This window comes from Panicum virgatum, chromosome 2N, assembly GCF_016808335.1.
Source record: "Panicum virgatum strain AP13 chromosome 2N, P.virgatum_v5, whole genome shotgun sequence".
In the NCBI taxonomy this organism is placed as follows: domain Eukaryota; kingdom Viridiplantae; phylum Streptophyta; class Magnoliopsida; order Poales; family Poaceae; genus Panicum; species Panicum virgatum.
Genome location: NC_053146.1, coordinates 51,818,798 through 51,839,012, shown reverse-complemented (window position 1 = coordinate 51,839,012; position 20,215 = coordinate 51,818,798). Strand labels below are relative to the sequence as shown.

The window sequence follows — 20,215 nt, the reverse complement described above, 5'->3', positions numbered from 1 at the left end:
CCGTTGCCATCGATCGAATTATACATGTTTTGACCTGCATTATGAAAATTATTGTTCAGGATAAGCTACTTCCCTAACTGCGGATATATATATATATATATATATATATATATATATATATATATATATATATATCATATCGATCTCTCCTGCACTAATTGTTTCGCTAAATAAAACTTTTTCGAGGTCAAACCAATAAGATCGAGTGTTGATTGAGTGATGGCAATGCATGCACTTGACACAGTTGACGACACTTGTATACCATAACGCGATGTTTAGTAGAGCATACACTGATGAGCTGATCGAGCTGCACACATGTAGGTACGATAAATATGCAAAGTTGTTAAGCATTGAGCTGCATGGGGCACAACTCGCACTATATATACCGACTCCTGCGTAGTCGGTGATCCGGGGCTGCGGTATATATAGATCGATGAATGTTACATATTAAGCAATTTATACTAGATCATTATACTATATCTATAGCCCAATCAAGCAACTGGTGGCAAGAAACTATGGACGCGGCCATGAAAAGACACAGGCCACCATATGGCAAGGAGTAGTACTGCTGATCGATGCCTCCGGCTAGCTAGCACACGACCATGCCCTTGGCACTGTTGCCACGAGGGACGACGACCCGGCCCGGTTGAAAGATACGGCAGCGAAGACGCGCGCGACATGCGACGACGCATCACGTCCGGCTTGTGGCTCACGACCCCCGGTTGGTAAAAGCTTCTCCAGGACATCTCTCCTCGAGCTAGCCCATGGCCCCCGCTATATCTCTCCCCCCTCTTGCGTGAAAAAACAACCCAAATAACCAGAGAGCGATCAGCTGCCGTGTGTGCAGTGCGTTCTTCTTGCTCCTCCTCCGACTCCGATCCTCTCGTCGCCTAGCACTAGCAGCATATCAAACCCTTTCTTCTCAAAATCATTTCGTTCTTGAGTCCGTTATAGTTGCCTGCCGTCTTCTTCAATTCGAGTGCAACAAGAAACCGGAAGCTTTTGTTTCTTTCTGCACAATTTAGCAGGCTAGGGTTAGGGCTTTTTTTTCCTTGAACTTGTACGTGTTGTGTCTGAGACCGATCGGTGATCTGAGTAGTATGGAAGGGTCAGCAGCAGCAGGCAGGAGGAGGAGTTGCAGGGGGAGGGTCGAAGAAGGAGGAGAGCTTGCCGCCGGGGTTCAGGTTCCACCCGACAGACGAGGAGCTCATCACGTACTACCTGCGGCAGAAGATCGCCGACGGCAGCTTCACGGCGAGGGCCATCGCCGAGGTCGACCTCAACAAGTGCGAGCCGTGGGATCTCCCGGGTAAGGAGAAATGAATTGAACTAATTGAACTGCATATATGCATGCATGTTCATGACAAAGATGCTGAACTCCATTATTAACTGATCATCAGAAGCTATATAGTTTTTTTTCTGAAGAATAGCATGCGTGTCTTTATACCAATCTAATTATATTTTTTCCTCTTTTTTAAGGATATAGTTAGCTTTTTGTGCAACCACATATTTATCTACGCGTAAATTCAAGCATCAGTATATATGTTTCCATGATATTGTTGACTTTTTTGCATCTCTCGATATATAGATAGAATATCTAGGTACGTGTAGATGCGAGGCATGATGATGGTTAATTTCCAAGCATCTATCTTAGCTATGAAAGGAGTTACCTAATTGTCATGCGTTTGGTGCATGTTTTCAAAAGCCAGAAAAAGCCTCAAACTACTATGTGTCTGAATGGGTCATTAGGTCTCAAAGGTTTCTCTATTCCTACGCCTTACGTTTTATAGTATTATTGCTGTCTACTACGTCATCCTTATTGCATGCAGATTGGTGTTCTTTGTGACATGTATTCATCTTCTCCTTCCCCTAAAAAAAATCTTCTCCTTAGTTTGCATATGATCGAGTACATGTGTCATCAGAGAGGGATATGGAAATTTAGGGCAGCTTTAACGTGTGTTCTAAGGAGGTGCTTCGAGGAGAGAGAAGACAACTGTACCGGTGTCAAACGTTGGAGCTGTGGTGCCAAAATAGAAATTTCTAGCACCCTGAGCTAAGGTTAAAAAATCATTTCCTCTATCACACATGCGAAGAACTTGCCAGCAGTTGCTGAGAAAAGTTAGAGGTGTAGGGAATACTTCAATAGCCGTGTGGATCCCATATATAGTAGGTGCTGCATATTTCTAAACGTTGGAGCAAAATGGAATCAGCGAGTGCCTAAATGTTAAAGCTGCCTGCCATGGCCTTAGCAGTTATGTTCTCAAGGCACGGCCGGGTATATTTTGAACTCATTTTTACTCTTCCTTTCTTTACGACTATGCGCCTAATTATATAGTACTACTGGTGAACAAGATATATATATTCTATTATATATCTTTGTGACATATATCTTTGTGATTTGAATTGGCTGTTCTATATCTTTGTTGTGCATATGCACGGTCATTATATATATGTATATATTAATTATCTTCATCAGGTCGTTAGTAACAATGGACTCCCCTCCCGTCACAACAGTGTTGTGTTAAGACGTCAACAAAGCACTACTATGGCCACTATAATATAAGAATAAACTATGTGCGCAGTATAGCAAAACTTTAGAAATTGTTTTCATTGTGTTAAAATGGTCAAGTCTTTTTTAAAAAAAAAAATCGGGTTGATTGCATACGATCCAAAATGGCGATCTTTTGTGAGTGGTGAGTGGAGGGAGCATATTCTTTTGAGAGGCAGAGCTACATTGCAAACATTAACACATTAAATAAATATGTTCTAGATTCATACATGTATACTTATTCATTCTGAAATATTAAAGTCCAGAAGAATGGTGAGAAAAGAAGTTGGGTACCATGATACTACTCTCTGGGATAACAACAATACACGTTAATTTTGGACATGCATATGCTTTCTTGATCACCGGACAGAGTAAGAACTGCTCAAGCCAAAGTTTTGCAACTCTTATGACTATGTAACTATGTAGATTGGAAACCTTTATGTTTCTGCGAGTATTTTATTTATGAAAATAATATATCAATATGTTGGACTCATTATCTAAAAAAATCAATATATTGGACTATTATCAATATATATAACGGTTAAATGTTTCGTTCGAAATTGCATTTTTCTGAGACTATGATTACTTGTACCTTATGAGATAGCAACATGAAATTTGGAACTAACGACTCGCAAGAACCAAAAAATTTTGGATTGTTGTTTATATAATGTAGAGTTAGCTTGAGAGAGTTTGCACGATTAAGATGAAAGTACTAATGATTTTTTAATATCTAACAATTGATAACAGAAAAGGCAAAGCTCGGTGAAAAAGAGTGGTATTTCTTCAGCCTAAGGGACAGAAAGTACCCAACCGGTGTGCGAACAAATCGCGCAACTAATGCTGGTTACTGGAAGACAACAGGCAAGGATAAAGAAATCTACACCGGGCAACTACCAGCGACACCGGAGCTAGTAGGGATGAAGAAAACCCTGGTGTTCTACAAAGGAAGAGCTCCTCGGGGTGAGAAGACCAACTGGGTCATGCATGAGTATCGCCTGCACTCCAAATCAACCCCCAAGTCTAACAAGGTATATATGCTAAGTCTATTATAGGTTATAAATTTATAGCAAGCTCATATTTCACGAAATTTATTGAAAAAACATTATACATATATGTTCGTCCTAGAGAAATTTAAATGTTTTTTTTGGGTCATTTGTATGACACAGGACGAGTGGGTGGTGTGCCGGGTCTTCGCCAAGAGCGCCGGCGCCAAGAAGTACCCGTCCAACAACGCGCACTCGCGGTCGCACCACCACCCGTACACGCTGGACATGGTGCCGCCCCTCCTGCCCACGCTGCTCCAGCACGACCCCTTCGCGCGCGGGCCCCACTACCCGTACATGACCCCGGCCGACCTGGCCGAGCTCGCGCGCTTCGCCCGCGGCACGCCGGGGCTGCACCCGCACATCCAGCCGCACCCCGGGACGGCGGCGGCGTACATCAACCCCGCCGCCGTGGCGCCGCCGTTCACGCTCTCCGGAGGCCTCAGCCTCAACATCGGCGCCTCCCCGGCCATGCCGTCCCCGCCGCTCCACGGGATGTCGATGGCGATGAGCCACCAGCAGATCGGGCCGAGCGGTGCCGGCACCGCGGGTAACCATCATCAGGTGATGGCAAGTGATCACCAGCAGCAGATGGCGCCGGCGGGGCTCGGCGGGTGCGTGATCGGGCCCGGGGCGGACGCAGGGTTCGGCGCGGACGCGGCCGGGGCGCGGTACCAGAGCTTGGACGTGGAGCAGCTGGTGGAGAGGTACTGGCCTGCCGGCTACCAGGTGTAGTAGCTGCTGTATCACAGTGGCTTTTGACTGCCTGCAATGGCAAGCAAAATTGTTGGTCTTTATCATGCATGTAGGAAGACAAGATTTGAGGTAATCTAGTGATCCTTCGTCGTTGTATGAGTAGATGAAGTTATCTGTGTAATGTTGTTCAGGGGTTAGTTTGTTGTCTTGGCTGGTAGAAATCGGAGGATAGGTTGCTTGACGCTGGTAGCATGTGCCTCGACCCCAAAAACAGGCTTGGTAGTGACCAGTGACCACATATAGGGCGAGACTGAGGTGTACTCTGCGCCGTCGTGCGTGTGATGTGTTCATGTTCAATGTGCATGTTTCTTCAAACCTAACCGTGGAATTTTGAAACGTGGTTACGCTATTCATCGCTCGGGAATGGTCATCACGAAACAGGCGGAGGCTGGCAAAGGTTTTCTCGACGAAGAGAAGACAGCGGAAGCCGACCACCCGGTAGATGCCCAATTGCCCATGGCGTCGATTTGGAGAAACATCAAGCAGATAGGAAGATTAGGGGCTTGCTTATAACTTCACGCAAATCTATCAAATATGCTGGACCAGATAACACTGGCTAGAATCTTTGACAGATTCAGAAATGTGCTTCAGCCAGGCGGAGAAGTTTTAGCTGCACTAAAAGCTACAGATACAACTGACCAACAAAGGACGAGTAGACACAAGCTCAAACACATGCACGAGGCTACAAATAAACAATGAAATGAACACCCATAGATTTAAGGACGCAATCCCTACTCGATTATGAAATACATACGCACCTACAACTCTGCCCATACATTGGGGGGCAGAAATACAGTTCTTGTGTGTATTGCAACTCTTGGATACACAGCAAGGTTCAGTGATGGTCCAAGATCACCATGTAGCGTGTGTATGCCTGACAACGAACTCATCAGTGAAAGCCTGAAAGGTAACATGCCAAACTTCATGATCTGCATGATACAATTTTACAAAAGAACTGTCAAAATGGCTGAAAATCCAAACAACCAAAGAGTTCAAAAGCCAACAAAGAAAATGGATCCGTATTGGAAGGAACCAATAGACAATAGCTGTACCTTCTTCCATTACAATGTGGCACACCATAGACAAGCCTGAAGTGTTTATCTACTATTTATTTGTCAGCATGCCGGCGCTTATGTCTCCTATGACCATGGTTGGCATTACTGCTCCGTGGGGTTTTCTTCTGCTTCTTGGTACTACATGCAAATAAAAAGACCAAAATCAAGTGGCAGAAAAAGTCAATTCGTGTAAGGCCATGCCATCATATCAAAGCAAATAAAACTAACTCCATTCTGCGAAAAGAAAACACAGACCAGAATGTGTCAACTAGGAGTGTGTATAAAACAAAAACGGGCATAACCAACAAAGCAGCAGCCTGTAAAGAGAGATAATACATTAAGCCCCTTCAAAACAGTAAAGTACAACAAAAAAAAAGGAGAAAAAAGGGTTTTAACTGATGGTCAATTTGTGCCTACCAGATACCACACCAACTCATCAGTTACAAATTGTTTTGTAAATTCATGTTGGTGAAGGTAATCTGAGATAGTTGCCTGAGCCTGGAAATGAAAATGGCTGAGATTCTTGTCTATGGTCGTAGATCTTGGGAAAAAAAAGCATTTCATTATACCAATATTAAAAACAAACTGTTAGGTAAATAAAAAGATTAATAAAATTTATTGGCATTGATCCATCATACTGAATGGGGAAATATAATGCAATTTGAGAGCAATTGTGATTGTGTGGAATAATAGATTGATTAGGGTATACAATACATGTACATATATATAGGCAGCCCTGATAGAGGTTTATAGAATCACAACCAATCAGGAAGAGACCTGCCTATCCTAACCATCTAGGCTCGGCTAGGGCCGGCCATGGGCCAGGCATGGCACACGCCTGGACCCACGCACACAGCACAGTACATATTCTCACAAAATTTAGCAGTAGTTTGATATATATTGAGATATTTACTAGCAGAAATAAAAGCAGAAAGACCTCAGTGACCAATTTATATCAGCATTCGTCACACATACCAAAAAGGAAAAAAAGAAAAACACTAGACCTCAATGTTAAGTTTTTCAGCAGAGAGAATACAGAGGAAGCTACATGAAATAGTCCTGGATGAATATGAAAGAACATAAGAAGTAGGATCAACTAAAAACTATGGTAGAAATCCAGCCAAGACTTTTAAAATTCTGAAGCAATGAACATAGACAGATAAGAACTACAGGCAAAAGAACACTATATTAGGGACTGAAAATCTGGACTAAAGTGGAAGGAGAAAAGGAAATAACAAATACCTGCTGATGATATGTAGTAGCCGTCTCAAGAAATTGTCCATATACATGGCATGCTCTTTTAGTATAAGGCTTCAGAGTAGTTCTAATTTTCTCAAAATGTGGTTTAGTGGCTGTAGCAATTTGATCGATATAGGGTTTGGATAATTTCTTGGCTTCCTGAAAAACGTAGGACCAAATGATTATATATCGGTGACTTTGCTGGGTTTCCTGGTGAAGAACTGTGGCACAGACAGAACTGTGAATTCTTAAATGCTGGAGAAGCACCTGGAGGTAGGGGTCAGCAACTTGATGTGCATTTACAAGATGAGGCCTGATAAAGTCATTTGATGTTTGATAAACCTCCACTGATTTCTCTGAGACCATTTGGACATAAGGCTCCGCATTTTTCTTCAAGGCAGCCCATTTTTCTTTAGCAACAGGCATCCATTTCTTCAATAAGGGAAATGTCATTGTTAGTATAAGAAGAATCAATACAACAACAACAACAACATAGCCTTTTTTCCCAAGCAAGTTGGGGTAGGCTAGAGATGAAACCCGAAAGAAATAAGTTTAAGGTTCAGGCACATTGATAGCTAGTCTCCAAGCGCTCCTATCCAAAGCTATCTCTTTAGAGATGTTCCAATCCTTAAGGTCTCTCTTAACCGACTCATCCCACGTCAGTTTAGGTCTACCTCTACCCCTCTTTACATTATCGACTAGCTCAAGGATCCCATTACGCACCGGCGCCTCAGGAGGCCTTCGTTGGACATGTCCAAACCATCTCAGCCGATGCTGAGTAAGTTTCTCCTCAATTGGTGCCACCCCGACCCTATCCCGAATAACTTCGTTCCGGACTCTATCCCTCCGTGTGTGCCCGCAAAACCACCGCAACATCCGCATCTCTGCTACACTCAGTTGCTGCACATGTCGTCTTTTTGTAGGCCAACATTCAGCACCGTATAATATCGCCGGACGAATTGTTGTCCTATAGAATTTGCCTTTTAGCTTTTGTGGCACCCTCTTGTCACAAAGGATGCCAGAAGCTTGCCGCCATTTCAACCAGCCAGCTGAAATTCTATGCCTAACATCTTCATCAATGTCGCCATCCTTTTGTAACACCGATCCTAAATACCGAAACGTATCCTTCTGGACCACCACTTGCCCATCTAGACTAACGTCTCCCCCCTCATGCCTAGTCGCGCTGAAATCGCACATCATGTACTCGGTCTTGGTCCTACTAAGTCTGAACCCTTTCGACTCTAACGTGCGTCTCCACAGCTCTAACTTCCTATTAACCCCTGCCCTACTCTCGTCAACTAGCACCACATCATCAGCAAAGAGCATACACCAAGGGATCTCACCTTGTATATCCCTTGTGATCTCATCCATCACTAAAGCAAATAAATAAGGGCTCAATGCTGACCCCTGGTGTAGGCCTATGTTAATAGGAAAGTCAATGATGTTGCCATCACATGTTCGGACAAACGTCGTCGCATCTTTGTACATATCCTTAATAAGGGTAATGTACTTGGTTGGGACTTTGTGCTTCTCCAAAGCCCACCACATGACATTTCTCGATACTTTGTCATATGCCTTCTCAAGGTCAATGAAGACCATGTGCAAGTCCTTCTTCTGCTCCCTATATCTCTCCATCAATTGTCGTATTAAGAAAATCGCCTCCATGGTTGACCTTCCAGGCATGAACCCAAATTGGTTTTGGGTCACACTTGTCCCTCTTCTTAGGCGATGCTCGATGACCCTCTCCCAAAGCTTCATCGTATGGCTCATCAGCTTAATCTCACGGTAGTTAGTACAACTTTGAACATCGCCCTTGTTTTTGAAGATAGGTACTAATATACTTCTCCTCCATTCTTCCGGCATCTTGTTTGATCGAAAAATGAGATTAAAAAGCTTAGTTAACCAAACTATTGCTCTATCCCCTAGGCATCTCCACACCTCAATGGGAATACCATCAGGACCCAACGCTTTACCTCTCTTCATCCTCTTCAAAGCCTCCCCGATCTCTACCTCCTGAATTCTCCTCACAAAACGTCTATTGGTATCGTCAAAAGAGTCATCTAACTCAAGGGTAGGGCTCTCACTCTCCCCATTAAACAACTTGTCGAAGTACTCTCTCCATCTATCCATGATCTCATCATCCTTCACTAGCAGTCGATCTGTCCCATCCTTAATGCATTTGATTTGGTTGATGTCCCTTGTCTTCCGCTCGCGGATCCTAGCCATCCTATAAATGTCCTTTTCCCCTTCTTTCGTGCCTAGCCGCTGATACAGGTCATCATACGCCTTACCTTTTGCTACACTCACAGCTCGCTTTGCAACCCTCTTCGCTAATTTATAGCCCTCGATGTTGGCTGCACTCTTGTCAAGATGGAGACGCTTGAAACACTCCTTCTTCTCCTTAATAGCCCTTTGCACCTCGTCGTTCCACCACCAGGTGTCTTTCCCCTCCTGTTTGCCTCCCTTACTCACGCCAAACACCTCTGAGGCCACCTTCCGAACACATGTTGCCATCTTTAGCCACATGTCATCTGCGTCTTCTCCTTCTTCCCAAGGCCCCTCACCTAGCATCCTTTCCTTAAACGCTTGTGCCGCTTTCCCTCTAAGCTTCCACCACTTTGTTCTCGCAATCTTGGTACATTTGTCCCGGTGGACACGTACCCGAAGACGAAAGTCCGCCACCACAAGCTTGTGTTGAGGGACAACACACTCCCCAGGTATCACCTTACAATCTAAGCAATCACGTCTATCCTCCCTCCTAGTAAGGATAAAGTCGATCTGGCTCGAGTGTTGTCCACTACGAAACGTCACAAGATGGGATTCCCTCTTCTTAAACACGGTATTCGCTATCAACAAGTCGTAGGCTAACGCGAAGTTCAACACATCCTCCCCCTCTTGACTCCTGCTACCATACCCAAAACCCCCGTGCACTCGCTCGAACCCTACATTAGTCGCACCCACATGACCGTTGAGATCTCCTCCTATGAAGAGTTTCTCGCTGGTATGCACGGTACTAACCATGCTATCTAGATCTTCCCAGAACTGCATCTTGGTGCTCTCACTAAGGCCTACCTGAGGGGCATATGCACTGATCACATTCAAAACCGAATCTCCAACTACCAACCGGATTAGGATAATCCGGTCGCCTTGCCTTCTAACCTCTACGACTCCATCCTTAAGGCTCCTATCAATCAAGATGCCTACACCATTCCTACCCGGAGTTGCTCCCGTGTACCAAAGCTTGAAGCCAGTATCCTCAACCTCCTTCGCCTTCTGGCCCTTCCATTTAGTCTCTTGAACGCATAGAATATTTACACGCCTCCTAATTGCTACATCAACTAGCTCTCGCAACTTACCCGTTAGGGGCCCGTTAGGGGTATAAGAAGAATCAATATCCAAAAATTTGAAATGTTAAGAAAATATATTACAAGATATCAAGCTATACTGTAGTATACTAGTATTAAACTTTCAAATTCACTTTATGTACCAACAAATTTCTTCAATTACAGATTCATAACATGATACACGTCAGGAATTGCTACAAAGGCACAAGGATATGATTCACATTTAATGCTTTAAATACACCTGCTCCTACATACTTCGAAAACTACAGATCCAGGAATATGTAGGAATATTACCGTCTTAGAAGTTTCCACATGGGGCTCAGCCCATTTCTTTGCCTGTGCTGATTTTTCTGATGCCTGTCGTTTATTTCACAGGGTATAAATGCACAGATAAAGAATCGATTTAAATCATTGTTTTCATCCTTGAATAAAAATAACAAGGAAGATACACAGCACCTTCTGCAATAAGCTGTCGAAGGCAGGTTTCCCATGTTCGTTCCAGTGAGTTGATACCACCTCCTGTATAGTAACACAACCAATGTGGTAAGAAAAATAAACAAAGAGGATGAATGGTCGTTAGGTCCACTTGTACCATAGAGCGAGCTGCATGTGTCGCCAACCAAGGTGGCAACCAGGCTCCATGAACCTGCCAAAGAAAATGACCAAGAAAAAAGGGTAACATTCAAAGCATGAAACCTCGAAGAGTATCATACTCAATAGCTTATGGAAACCTTCTCAGTGAACAAGAAGTTCCTTATAACAACTACATGCCCAGGTAACAGAATGTGCTAAGGTTTAGCAAGAAGAGATTTTGTTATTCTATTCACCATCATCACAATTAGAGCAGTCAGCTGGAAAATTAAGTAGCAGTTGAATTGTGTACTTAGAACGGTCATTGAAACACGGCACCAAGGTGTGAAGCAGATAGTTTTATCAAACTTTATAATGAATTTACAACAACCTGACAAGCACTCATAGGATATCAGATTCAGAACAAGTTATCCTGTGCAACTTCATCACGATTAGACTAACTGAGGTTGCAGACTATAAGGCATTTCAATTGTGTAGTTAAAAAATCATTGCTATACACTGCACCAAGATGTAAAGTAAATAGTTTTACCAAAAAATATTATAATGAATTTACATCAACCTGACAAACAGTAATAGGATAGCAACTGCAGTAATACACATATATTTACCTCTCTCAGCTGTTTTGCTTTAGTTGTTGTTTCCAGCTGCACCTTCATCAGTTCCTCCTAGAAACATGAGGAACAAAGGTTGAAGAGAATGCAAAACATGCTACATAGGAACAAAGCATCACATTAGTCACATATCCTACAAACCTCAGCAACTTTAAGAGCATGTTCAGTCTTCTGAATCCTGCGCTTTTGATCATCGCTTGTCCTCTGGAGCTATTAAGAAAAGTATAGAAGTAAGGACACTATGACAGTGCTTGCATAATACCAAAATTGTACTAAAGCCCTTTTCTTTTCTTTCTGAGGGTCTAACCCTATTTTCAAAGAACTGTAGCAGGTGAGAAAATAAAAGGAAGAAAGCATACAGGATCTGATAATCTAGCCTATGTCTCAACAGGCATTAACCTCAAATTTTCTTTGGCTTTAAAACTAGAAAACAAGAGGTAACTCAACAAGACATGAGCCTCATCTATACTTATGTAAATAAGGAAATGCATACCATGAGGTATACTCTGCCATGCCTTGGAACAATGACAAGTGACAACTATTCAAACCTCCTCTATCAGTGACCAAACTGTGATAAATAAATTCAACCTCAAAATTTTCATGACTCTTGTGTCATATACTCACTTAAATCATATGCAGAGAAGAAGAAAAAAAGGCAAATTTTTGAAAATCTACCTATCACATGGAAAAAAGATAGCACTAGGCCTAGCAAACAAAGCATACTTGCTGCATAACCATAGGAAATCCATCATGACCACTAAATAATGCAAACTAATCCCAATGTTTTAGTGAAGTAAAGAAAAGTAGTAGCAAAGAAGACCCCGCAACCACAGCTGCACACTTACTTTCTCCAGCTTCATATTCAGCTCTTGCACCTTCTTATCTGCATCGCCGGCCCTAGCCTCCAGAGCTGCCTTTTTGCTTTTTTGTGCTGTAATATCCTTCTTGAGCTTCTCAATCTGGAAGAAGTTAGATCAGCAACAACAAATTATATCACACTAATAGTTCATGGAATTCTGCAAGCCTGCTACCTGCTTCTCGAGCTCAATAGCCCGTGCATTGGCCTTGCTTGCTTGCTCCTCTGCAGCTAAAGATCCCTTCGCCTGTACAGGCAGAAGCTAATGATATAGCTACTTCAATAAGATATAAAACAATGCTTCAACATCATATTCTTTGTCGCTAAATCACCTGGAGGGAAGCTGCTTGATTCTGCATAGTAGTTATCTGCTGCGACTTCTCCTTGACAATCATGTCCAGTGTTTCAATTGCATCGTCCTTGGTCTTCAACTCCAGGGTCTGGTCTGCAATGTGTGACTCTGCAGAATGAAAACAATCAGACTGGTTTCTAATTTATTCATGAAGAATCAAGCAGTATTCTGTCATGACTATAAGTTGGTACAGCTTGCACTCAGCTACAAGCTATCTTACCCAAATTGCTTTGCTCTCAAACTGAAGCTGAAACTGTACCTTCCAAAACACGAGAGATTGCTCTGAGCAGCATTGCTGCGCTCTAACTTTCAGGGAGAATGTGCGGGGCGATGAGAAGCCTTTTACTAAGTTGCAAGGTTTCAACGGAGACATTTCCCAGATAAACCTGGCCTTCGTCAAACCATTTGAAAACTGCCTCAAGCTAAAACGTAAATCCAGTGAAACAACAGCACCCAGCCCATCGGGTTCTCACCAAATCCCTCCCCCACCGGAGTACCGAACTCGTCCAATCTCTCATTGCGCCGTTCCGTCACAACATATCGAATCGCCACCTTAACCCTAGCAAGTCAACTAAACCCCACCGAACCCAGCAGGCCCCCAACGACGCAGCAGCCGCAGAGCGGCACCGAACGGAACAGGAATCAGGTAAACGTGCACGCACCTTACGCGGAGATCTTCCCCCGGAGCTGGACCAGCTCCGCGGCCAGAACCGCCGCCTCCTTGGCCCTCGCGTTCGCGGCGAGCTCCTCCGCCGCCGGCGCCACGCCCTCCACCGCCGCGTCCTGCGCCGCCGCCGGCCCCGCGACGAGCAGCAGCAGCAGCACCGCCGCCGCTGCCGCCAGCAAGAGCCGCCTCATGATCCGCATGGTCACGTGAGTCCACGCTCTCTCTCGCTCGGTCGCTCGGCGCCGAGATGAGTAGTTGTGGAAGACTACTGCGAGGGAAGGAGGCAAGGGCGGCGTGCCGGTCGCTCGCCTACTTCTACTAGTCAGAGTCGCGCCCCCCTACGCTCCCGTGGCCCAAGCCACACGTCCCGCGGGCCGCTGCTCCGTCCAAGAGGACGCACGTGGGCGCGGCTGCCTCGGCCCTGGCTGCCTGCCTGCCTGGCCGCGCAGGGGACGACGACGACTCGACGAGGTGGCCGGCACGTGGTGGCCGGCCGTCGTGCACCGTGACGGACTGACGGTCGCCGTGCTGTTACTGCTCGGTGGGCCCGTCCGAATTGGTTGTCTAGGCCGTGGCCCGTGCACTGCGCGGCCCACGTAAATATGGGCCGGTAACGGGCCAGCGCTACCGCAGCATGTTTTCTCCGTGACGGTTGACGACGAGTCGACGACGACGAGACGGCACGGTAGTACACGAGGAGACGACAGCGGCAGCTAGCCTAAAGCGGACCTGTCAATGTCTGAACCTCCTCATTTCCACCTCCTCCACCCGGACTCGGCAGCCACCGCTCATCCGCCCGTTCCTCGCCGACGCCGTCCCTCCCACAGACCGGTGTGAGGCTCCAGGTGAAGGAGCCGCTTCTCCCTCCCAGGTACCCGCTCAGTTCTTGCAGCCGGTGGCAGTGTTCGATTTTGATTAAGCTTTCTAGATAAGTGTGGTTGATTGATCTCCCATAGCCGCTCAGTTCTCCCATAGACCCATAGATAAGTCTTCTCCTTCCAGACCGTACTGGAAATGAAACCTTGATCGGATTGCGTGGTCACTTGTGTGGATTTTCTGCCCAGGATAAGTCTAGTGGTTATTTGTGGTTGGTCGATAGGCTCTGGTTAGCTTTGCTCGGTCTCTGCAGCAGTTATGTGTCTGTTCACTTGTTCAGCAGTTCAGTTGATGTTCTTCCAGTTTTTCATAGGGGTAAATCTTTATCAAGTCTCCGCCTGTCACAAGTGTAATTTTATTTCCTCGAGTGTGCTCAATTTCTAGATTTCCTAGATTCACAAGACATATACTGTTCCAACATTCTTAGTTCATTGATCAGTCTAGCAGTGTTTTTATACTGTAGTGCACACTGCACAAATCACCCATATGTTTTGGCTGCAAAGGAAGCTGCTTCTTCGACTGCCAGGCATAGGTTCAACAAATAATTTGGACATTTGAACTTTGTTTTAGGTCACTAATATGAGTAAAGAGGGCTTAAAATCACTTTGTCTCTGATATGGAAGAGGTAGAATGCATTTCTTTCTGTAAGGATTTTGTTTTTTTGGCATGTAGGAGACAACCTTCCTCCAGGTCCCTTTTGCTAAGGGGATAGATTACACTTCTTTTCGTCTGCCACTGGTCACAACATATTTTTTTATTGATCAGATAGACTATGCAGGTAGTCAGTTTATTCTGAACTGTGAAATTTTTGTTTCCTTATCTGACGGCATCTTGTTCCATAGTATGTACAGTTATTTCTTTGGATTTTGACATTTAATAATTATTGCTGGCTGCTGACAGCAAACTTTAATGATTTTGAGGGCAATATTTTCATAATATCTTGGAGTTGAACTAGACATGAAAGCTTATTATGCTTAGCCTTCATTTTCTGTTTGACAGTCTCATGACAGACAGAAGTGATGGACCAATAGGTAGGCTTCCAGAGCATCTTCTTGTAGAAATATTCGTTCATGTACCGGTCTGCGAGTGGGTACAAATTGCATGTGTCAACAAGCAGTGGGCAAGCATATTTCAAGGAGATAGCTTGTGGCAAACTGCTATTGCAAGGAACTGGCCATCTGCTGGTCTTCGGAAACGCTGGCCTGGGCCAATACCCAGAGGTTCTGCGAGGAGGTAAGTACTGAATATGTCGGTTCAAACATTCAAAATCCAGCCAAATGATTCTAGTCTTTATGTGTTACTGAATACTGATCCTTGTAGTACGAAATTCATATATTTTGAATTTAATTGAGGCAATTCAACTTTGAGCGAAGTTTATCTCAATGAACTGGCTTTTTTCCCTTTTAAGAAATAAAGGAAAAATAAGAATTGGCTTCTGCTATACAAACTCACTAGATTGGAACTGGCGAATTGTTGCTCTCTTTGGATATCATCTAGCTGTAGTGTTGTGACCATCAAATAAAAATAGTTTCTTGGGTCATTTTAGGAGATTTCAAGCACTATATGTCAGTGAGAACTTAGTCCCATCTGGTGGGGAGATTGATGAGCTTGTTGGTCACACTTATCTCTACTTAAAAGAACAACTTGAGCACCCTGCCATGCCTCCTTCCAGCATACTTCATGGCACAATCATTGGTGAGGTTTTCTGTTCCAACTTTCCCAAGAATGAAGTTACTTTCTAATTCTACTAATTTCATGTACAAACTAGTTGAATTTTTTTTATAGCTATGCCTGTCTCCATAAGAAGAGCTAATGGATCTGTATGTTCTTTTAAGAAAGTATCAACTTCTCCAGTTAAAGGTAATAAGGATGGGGTTTTAAGAAAATCTGCATGTGTTTAGGTTGTTAGGAGCATAGAAACGTTCCTTAATATTCTTCGCCCTTCCCCTGTCAGATAGCCTCACTAAGTTACTCCGTAGTTGTCTCAATGGAAAGCTTGGAGAACACATACTTTTCTGTATTTACATTTTCAGAGTTCAGAATAATGATTCATCCCTGAGGATTGCTGATACTCATGCTCATGCTGACACAGAATTAACTTTTGGTTTCTCCTCTATGCAGATCAGTTCATTGCTTGTGGCAAGACAGGAGAAAAGGCTCATGATCTTGCTTCAAAAATATGGCTTGCGGTCATTGACGGCTTGGAAGAAAACCAGCAAACATTCTTGCTGTTAAAACACCTCGCACGAGAAGGAGAAGTAAGATATCATCATTCTCATTTGTTTGCATTTTCTTTACACACTTACAAAAAATAAAGAAGGCACTCTTGACATGCTGGTATGATGGAGACGTTATGCACTAAAATTGCCAAAATTACTAGTCATGAAATGGTCATCTGGCATCATTGTTCGTATTTTTATTTTCCCTAATGATGGTGATGTTAATGTTTTAGTACTAAAACAATCATAAAATTAGGCATGCGTAGGTTACTTAAGGTTGATTGGATACGCTAATACTCATAGCGCATCACTTGTGTGCTTCTTTCATATGCAGTTCTTCCTTCCATTTCCGTACTCTAGATCATACAAGGTACTATGGCGGGTGTTTGACAAGCTGTTCACCGACTTCCGTGACTGTTTCAGCGGTGCTGATTATCATGATGCGCTGTCAACTGCCAAGTCTAGGTTTCAGCCAGTACCCTCAACATGGCTTGGCCATTAGCGCACATTTGTTGCTCTTGTTGTGCACTTTGCGTTGTCCTGGATAAAAGTAGCGATACACTTTCCAAAAGGCAAAGTCTGGTGCCAAAGAGCGGCAATTCCAGTGGACGATTCATGTACATATAGCATCTTGACAACTTCAAGAACATTAAACTGCTGTTTGAGTGGAAATACCCCTGTTTTCTGTGAGTTCTTGAAACTGCTTCTATACAAGTCACCGTTTGCTCAGTTACTTCAGTGTATATTTACACTTTCAGCACCAGCCAGCTTCTGCATTTGCAGCCTCCAGTTAACATTGTTGGTTTTGTTTTTCACAATAGTTGCCAGCTTGTTCTCTAATAATCTGCGTATAAATAATCTAGTGTGCTGTTAAAGTTCTAGGGAGTCGATCTATGCTTTGTTTCTACATTGTTTTCTGATGAATGATTATCAGTCTACTGTAGGTGTGAATTACTTGGAAAAGTCGAAGCATCTTTGGGTACATCCTGTATTGTTGTAGCCTGTTGGATTATTACTTGTGCGCACCAGGGTGGCAATGTGATTCCGGGTGCCTGATTGGGCAGTTGGTTCAAGGGTGCGTACCCTTCCCTTTCCTTTCATGGCAATGCAGTGTCTATTGAAGGCAAGCATGTCTTCACAGAACAAGGTGACGAAGGGAGAAAAAAAATGGGATGACCAATACGACTTGCCGACAAAACGAAAACCTTGTGCGGCCATTGTTCTTTCCAGCAGCACAGTTCACATGCAGTGGTGCATGCTTGTGAAACATATCATCCTCAAATCACGCGCACGGGATGAGTGACAGTCCATAACGACCTTCTTACACTGTCCCCAGCTTGTCTTCAACCCGCAGACGATTTTTTTAGATAAAGGATAGAGTGTCCATCCGGCTTCATTCGTATCTAGAGACGAAATAAGACCCTATTATTACAAGACCCAAGTTCTTGACATGGCACATGCGTCATAGACCACAGGTCATAGCACCAAGCAAATGAACAAACACATTAAACTTCACAACTTTAAGGAAGTAATTCAAGCCGACAAAATTCTAAGAGAGGAAGACCGCAGACGACTATATATATAAGTATGCTTCAACAATCATTGTGCCTTTGGTGGTGCGGGTTGGAGTGGGCAGATAAATTTAATTTATGGATTGGATTGGATTGGTTATATGTTTTAATTAGCTATGGCCTATGGGTAGGAGCGGGTTAGGGGTGGGTCAGATTGCAGGTGGGGCGGGTTGTTAACCGAGCCCGCTTACCCGCCCCGCAAAATTAGAGTTTGCGGCAGATGTGGCCCAGCAGCTGGTTCTTCGTGGGCTTGCGTTAAACAGCCTACCAAACCCGCGGACAAGAGAGTACGTCCGCAAGGACCCGCAAGGACCCACCAGCCTGGGATCTCCTCGTCTCACATCTCTCCCACTCCCGAGACCTGCGTCGCCGCCGCCACCTCCGCCGCCGCCGCCGAAATCCGCAGTGGTGCACAACCCGCCGACCCCCTTGACGCTCTCCCTCTTCTCCTTGGCCAGGTGCACTTCAAAGGCTTTGATGCCGCGGTGGATGGCCTTGCCGTCGGTATCCGAGGATCTACTCCAGTGGGACATGTAGCCCTCTCGCTCCTCGCCTCCACCCTCGCCGGGGCCGACGCACCGAGGACAGCAACGAGGCAAGCGTCAGGTACGCCAGCACCTCTCCTTCCCCCAGCCCCGAGCTGCCCCTCATGCTCTGTTAAGTTGGGGAGATCGGAGATCTGTGCTAGGTCTTGGATCTAGCCGGATCTATGTGAACTCCGCCTAGGTATCAAGCTGCATCTGCTTCAGGGGCTCTAGCTGCTTAATTGCGATCTTTGTGCTGACCGTCGGCTTGGCTGTGACCTTACCTACACTGACATGAGATGCGAGAGGAGGAACACCAGCTGGCTTCCTGTACATGGATGTGTTGTTCTATGAATACACCTGCTCATTTGATTCTACTTATATCGGTTGAGTGAAATTAAGAAATCAATTATGCAGATAACAATGTTACTAAATAATAGATACCATGTTTACCAATTGTGGATAACAACGTTTAGCTTCTAGTTTTGTTATATGGTTCAGATGTCGGTAGCAGTACAAAACTTAAGTATGCAGAGCTCAAGGTTTATGTTCACTATTTGTTTATGACAATTGTTTTTGGTCTTGCTAGGCTTAACCTGCCTTTATTCTTGCTTGATAAAATCTCTAGGTGTAACCGTGCCAATGGCTATGCAGAGTTCAAGTTTTTTCCACATGTAGCAGCAACAAGAGGTGTTTTTCTTTGCCTGTGTTAATGTATTTTGTTTGATATGTCAAGCATTTCAGCCAAAAGTAGTTTCCCTAGCCTTGTAATTTTGACTAAATTTACTTCCAAACCTGAGGAAAAAATTCAGTGCAACTAATTTTTACAATCAACTGTCTTGTAATGAACTGTCATTTACTTTTTCAGTACAGTTTGTGAAACCCGGTTTCTTGTGTACTTGAATATTAGTGCACGATTTCAGTTTTGCAGTTAAATTTAGCACCTTCACCTAAGTTCAGGACTCCACCGTTGATAAAAATTGATTAAATGGCATGAGCCCATGCAGCTACAAAATTCTGTCACATTGCAGACATGCAGTTCTGTGAAAACTTATGTTTTTGATCTTTCTAGATTCTGTCACATTATCACGAATGCAGTTCTGTCACATTGTATTTTTTCTTACGAGCTTACTATGATTAGTTTAATCATCCATCCATTGTAGTTTTTCTTACGAGCTTACTATGATTAGTTTAATCATCTATCCTTATTTGTTTTCTGATGATGATGATGATGATGAAGATGCTATCAGAAGGCCCCATGAGGTATCAAGTTCACACCGGAAGAAGCTAGCCGTTTATTGGAAGAAGCTACCAGTTCTTGTTTATTCATGCTGATGTAACATAATTCTAATTTGAATTCGATTGATGATAGAAAACACGGTTGTTCTGAGTATGAATGCCCCTTTTGACTTTTATTTTGTTTCAGTATTTTGTTTTTGTCAACTATACTCGATGCTTATTGGTTTAATCAAATGGAGTTGCACCGTGCAAGCAAGCGAGCTGCCTGTCCGGGCAAGCCAGCTAATTGCCTTCGACGCGGGACATGCGGGTTTAAGTTTTCTGCCGCAAAGCCCACGAATGATTTGTCACCCGCGAGTTAGACTTTGCGGACATCCTCAAACCCACAAAAATATGTTAGCGGCGAGCTCTGTGGGTTTGCGGCTAGCCGCAACCCGCCCCGCCTGCAACCTGAGGGGTGGGTTTTAACCCATTAGCAGGGCTAGGCTGTCTTCTCTTCCTCATGCTCCGCCGCCAGCCCCTGCCTCCTCAGTCGACGCACATAGTCCCTGCTGTCACCGCCTGGGGACAGCCTACCCCCTAGGCTCCGCGGGACCCCTCCGCGATTCAAGAGCACAACAGCTTCTCTACCGGCGATCGACTCTGCCGCGGTGTTTCCGATAGCCTCTCATGCTATATCTTCCGTTCTCCGCTCTTTTCCTTCGGCGTCGCGCTCTTTTCCGGG

General features: G+C 44.4%; 3 protein-coding genes and 1 long non-coding RNA gene across 11 annotated transcripts; 3 read left to right on the top strand and 1 right to left on the bottom strand.

Moving 5' to 3' along the window:
- Positions 1 to 784: 784 nt before the first annotated feature.
- LOC120661128 lies at positions 785 to 4,669 on the top strand. Its single transcript, XM_039939843.1, has 3 exons — positions 785 to 1,309; positions 3,296 to 3,576; positions 3,715 to 4,669. Exons 2-3 carry the CDS (start codon positions 3,466 to 3,468, stop codon positions 4,324 to 4,326), a joined length of 723 nt encoding a protein of 240 aa, XP_039795777.1. The 5' UTR covers positions 785 to 1,309; positions 3,296 to 3,465; the 3' UTR covers positions 4,327 to 4,669.
- Positions 4,670 to 4,850: 181 nt separating this feature from the next.
- On the bottom strand, positions 4,851 to 13,365 carry LOC120661127. Of its 2 annotated transcripts, none has more exons than XM_039939842.1 (15): positions 13,058 to 13,365; positions 12,376 to 12,503; positions 12,219 to 12,290; positions 12,033 to 12,146; positions 11,329 to 11,397; positions 11,185 to 11,241; positions 10,578 to 10,631; positions 10,442 to 10,504; positions 10,280 to 10,342; positions 6,909 to 7,073; positions 6,645 to 6,800; positions 5,820 to 5,943; positions 5,658 to 5,719; positions 5,400 to 5,540; positions 4,851 to 5,276 (listed from the first exon to the last, which is right to left on the bottom strand). In XM_039939842.1, exons 2-12 carry the CDS (start codon positions 12,436 to 12,438, stop codon positions 5,863 to 5,865), a joined length of 957 nt encoding a protein of 318 aa, XP_039795776.1. In that variant the 5' UTR covers positions 12,439 to 12,503; positions 13,058 to 13,365; the 3' UTR covers positions 4,851 to 5,276; positions 5,400 to 5,540; positions 5,658 to 5,719; positions 5,820 to 5,862. The 2 variants fall into 2 exon arrangements, with proteins under 2 accessions (XP_039795776.1, XP_039795775.1); XM_039939841.1 differs by having other exon boundaries at positions 5,820 to 5,900; positions 13,058 to 13,360.
- Positions 13,366 to 13,630: 265 nt separating this feature from the next.
- Positions 13,631 to 16,900, top strand: LOC120661125. Of its 7 annotated transcripts, XM_039939834.1 has the most exons (7): positions 13,770 to 13,933; positions 14,611 to 14,716; positions 14,938 to 15,171; positions 15,485 to 15,633; positions 15,724 to 15,798; positions 16,060 to 16,196; positions 16,492 to 16,900. In XM_039939834.1, exons 3-7 carry the CDS (start codon positions 14,942 to 14,944, stop codon positions 16,657 to 16,659), a joined length of 759 nt encoding a protein of 252 aa, XP_039795768.1. In that variant the 5' UTR covers positions 13,770 to 13,933; positions 14,611 to 14,716; positions 14,938 to 14,941; the 3' UTR covers positions 16,660 to 16,900. The 7 variants fall into 7 exon arrangements, with proteins under 7 accessions (XP_039795769.1, XP_039795774.1, XP_039795767.1 ...); XM_039939835.1 differs by lacking the exon at positions 14,611 to 14,716 and having other exon boundaries at positions 13,631 to 13,933; positions 15,488 to 15,633; XM_039939840.1 differs by lacking the exon at positions 14,611 to 14,716 and having other exon boundaries at positions 13,631 to 13,933; positions 16,581 to 16,900.
- Positions 16,901 to 18,004: 1,104 nt separating this feature from the next.
- Positions 18,005 to 19,738, top strand: LOC120661126. Its single transcript, XR_005669808.1, has 3 exons — positions 18,005 to 18,334; positions 18,881 to 18,942; positions 19,493 to 19,738. It is a non-coding gene; the product is annotated as an uncharacterized LOC120661126 (long non-coding RNA).
- Positions 19,739 to 20,215: the final 477 nt, after the last annotated feature.

Excerpts from the sequence above, each read along its gene's own strand:
- LOC120661128 (XM_039939843.1), top strand. The coding sequence starts at position 3,466 with ATGAAGAAAACCCTGGTGTTCTACAAAGGAAGAGCTCCTCGGGGTGAG. Across the intron at positions 3,577-3,714 it reads CAACCCCCAAGTCTAACAAG|GACGAGTGGGTGGTGTGCCG; the intron begins GTATATATGCTA and ends TGTATGACACAG.
- LOC120661127 (XM_039939841.1), bottom strand. The coding sequence starts at position 12,438 with ATGATTGTCAAGGAGAAGTCGCAGCAGATAACTACTATGCAGAATCAA. Across the intron at positions 11,398-12,032 it reads TGAATATGAAGCTGGAGAAA|CTCCAGAGGACAAGCGATGA; the intron begins GTAAGTGTGCAG and ends TTTTCTTAATAG. Across the intron at positions 11,242-11,328 it reads ATGCTCTTAAAGTTGCTGAG|GAGGAACTGATGAAGGTGCA; the intron begins GTTTGTAGGATA and ends TCATGTTTCTAG.
- LOC120661125 (XM_039939833.1), top strand. The coding sequence starts at position 14,942 with ATGACAGACAGAAGTGATGGACCAATAGGTAGGCTTCCAGAGCATCTT. Across the intron at positions 15,799-16,059 it reads ATCAACTTCTCCAGTTAAAG|ATCAGTTCATTGCTTGTGGC; the intron begins GTAATAAGGATG and ends TCCTCTATGCAG. Across the intron at positions 16,197-16,491 it reads ACCTCGCACGAGAAGGAGAA|TTCTTCCTTCCATTTCCGTA; the intron begins GTAAGATATCAT and ends TTTCATATGCAG.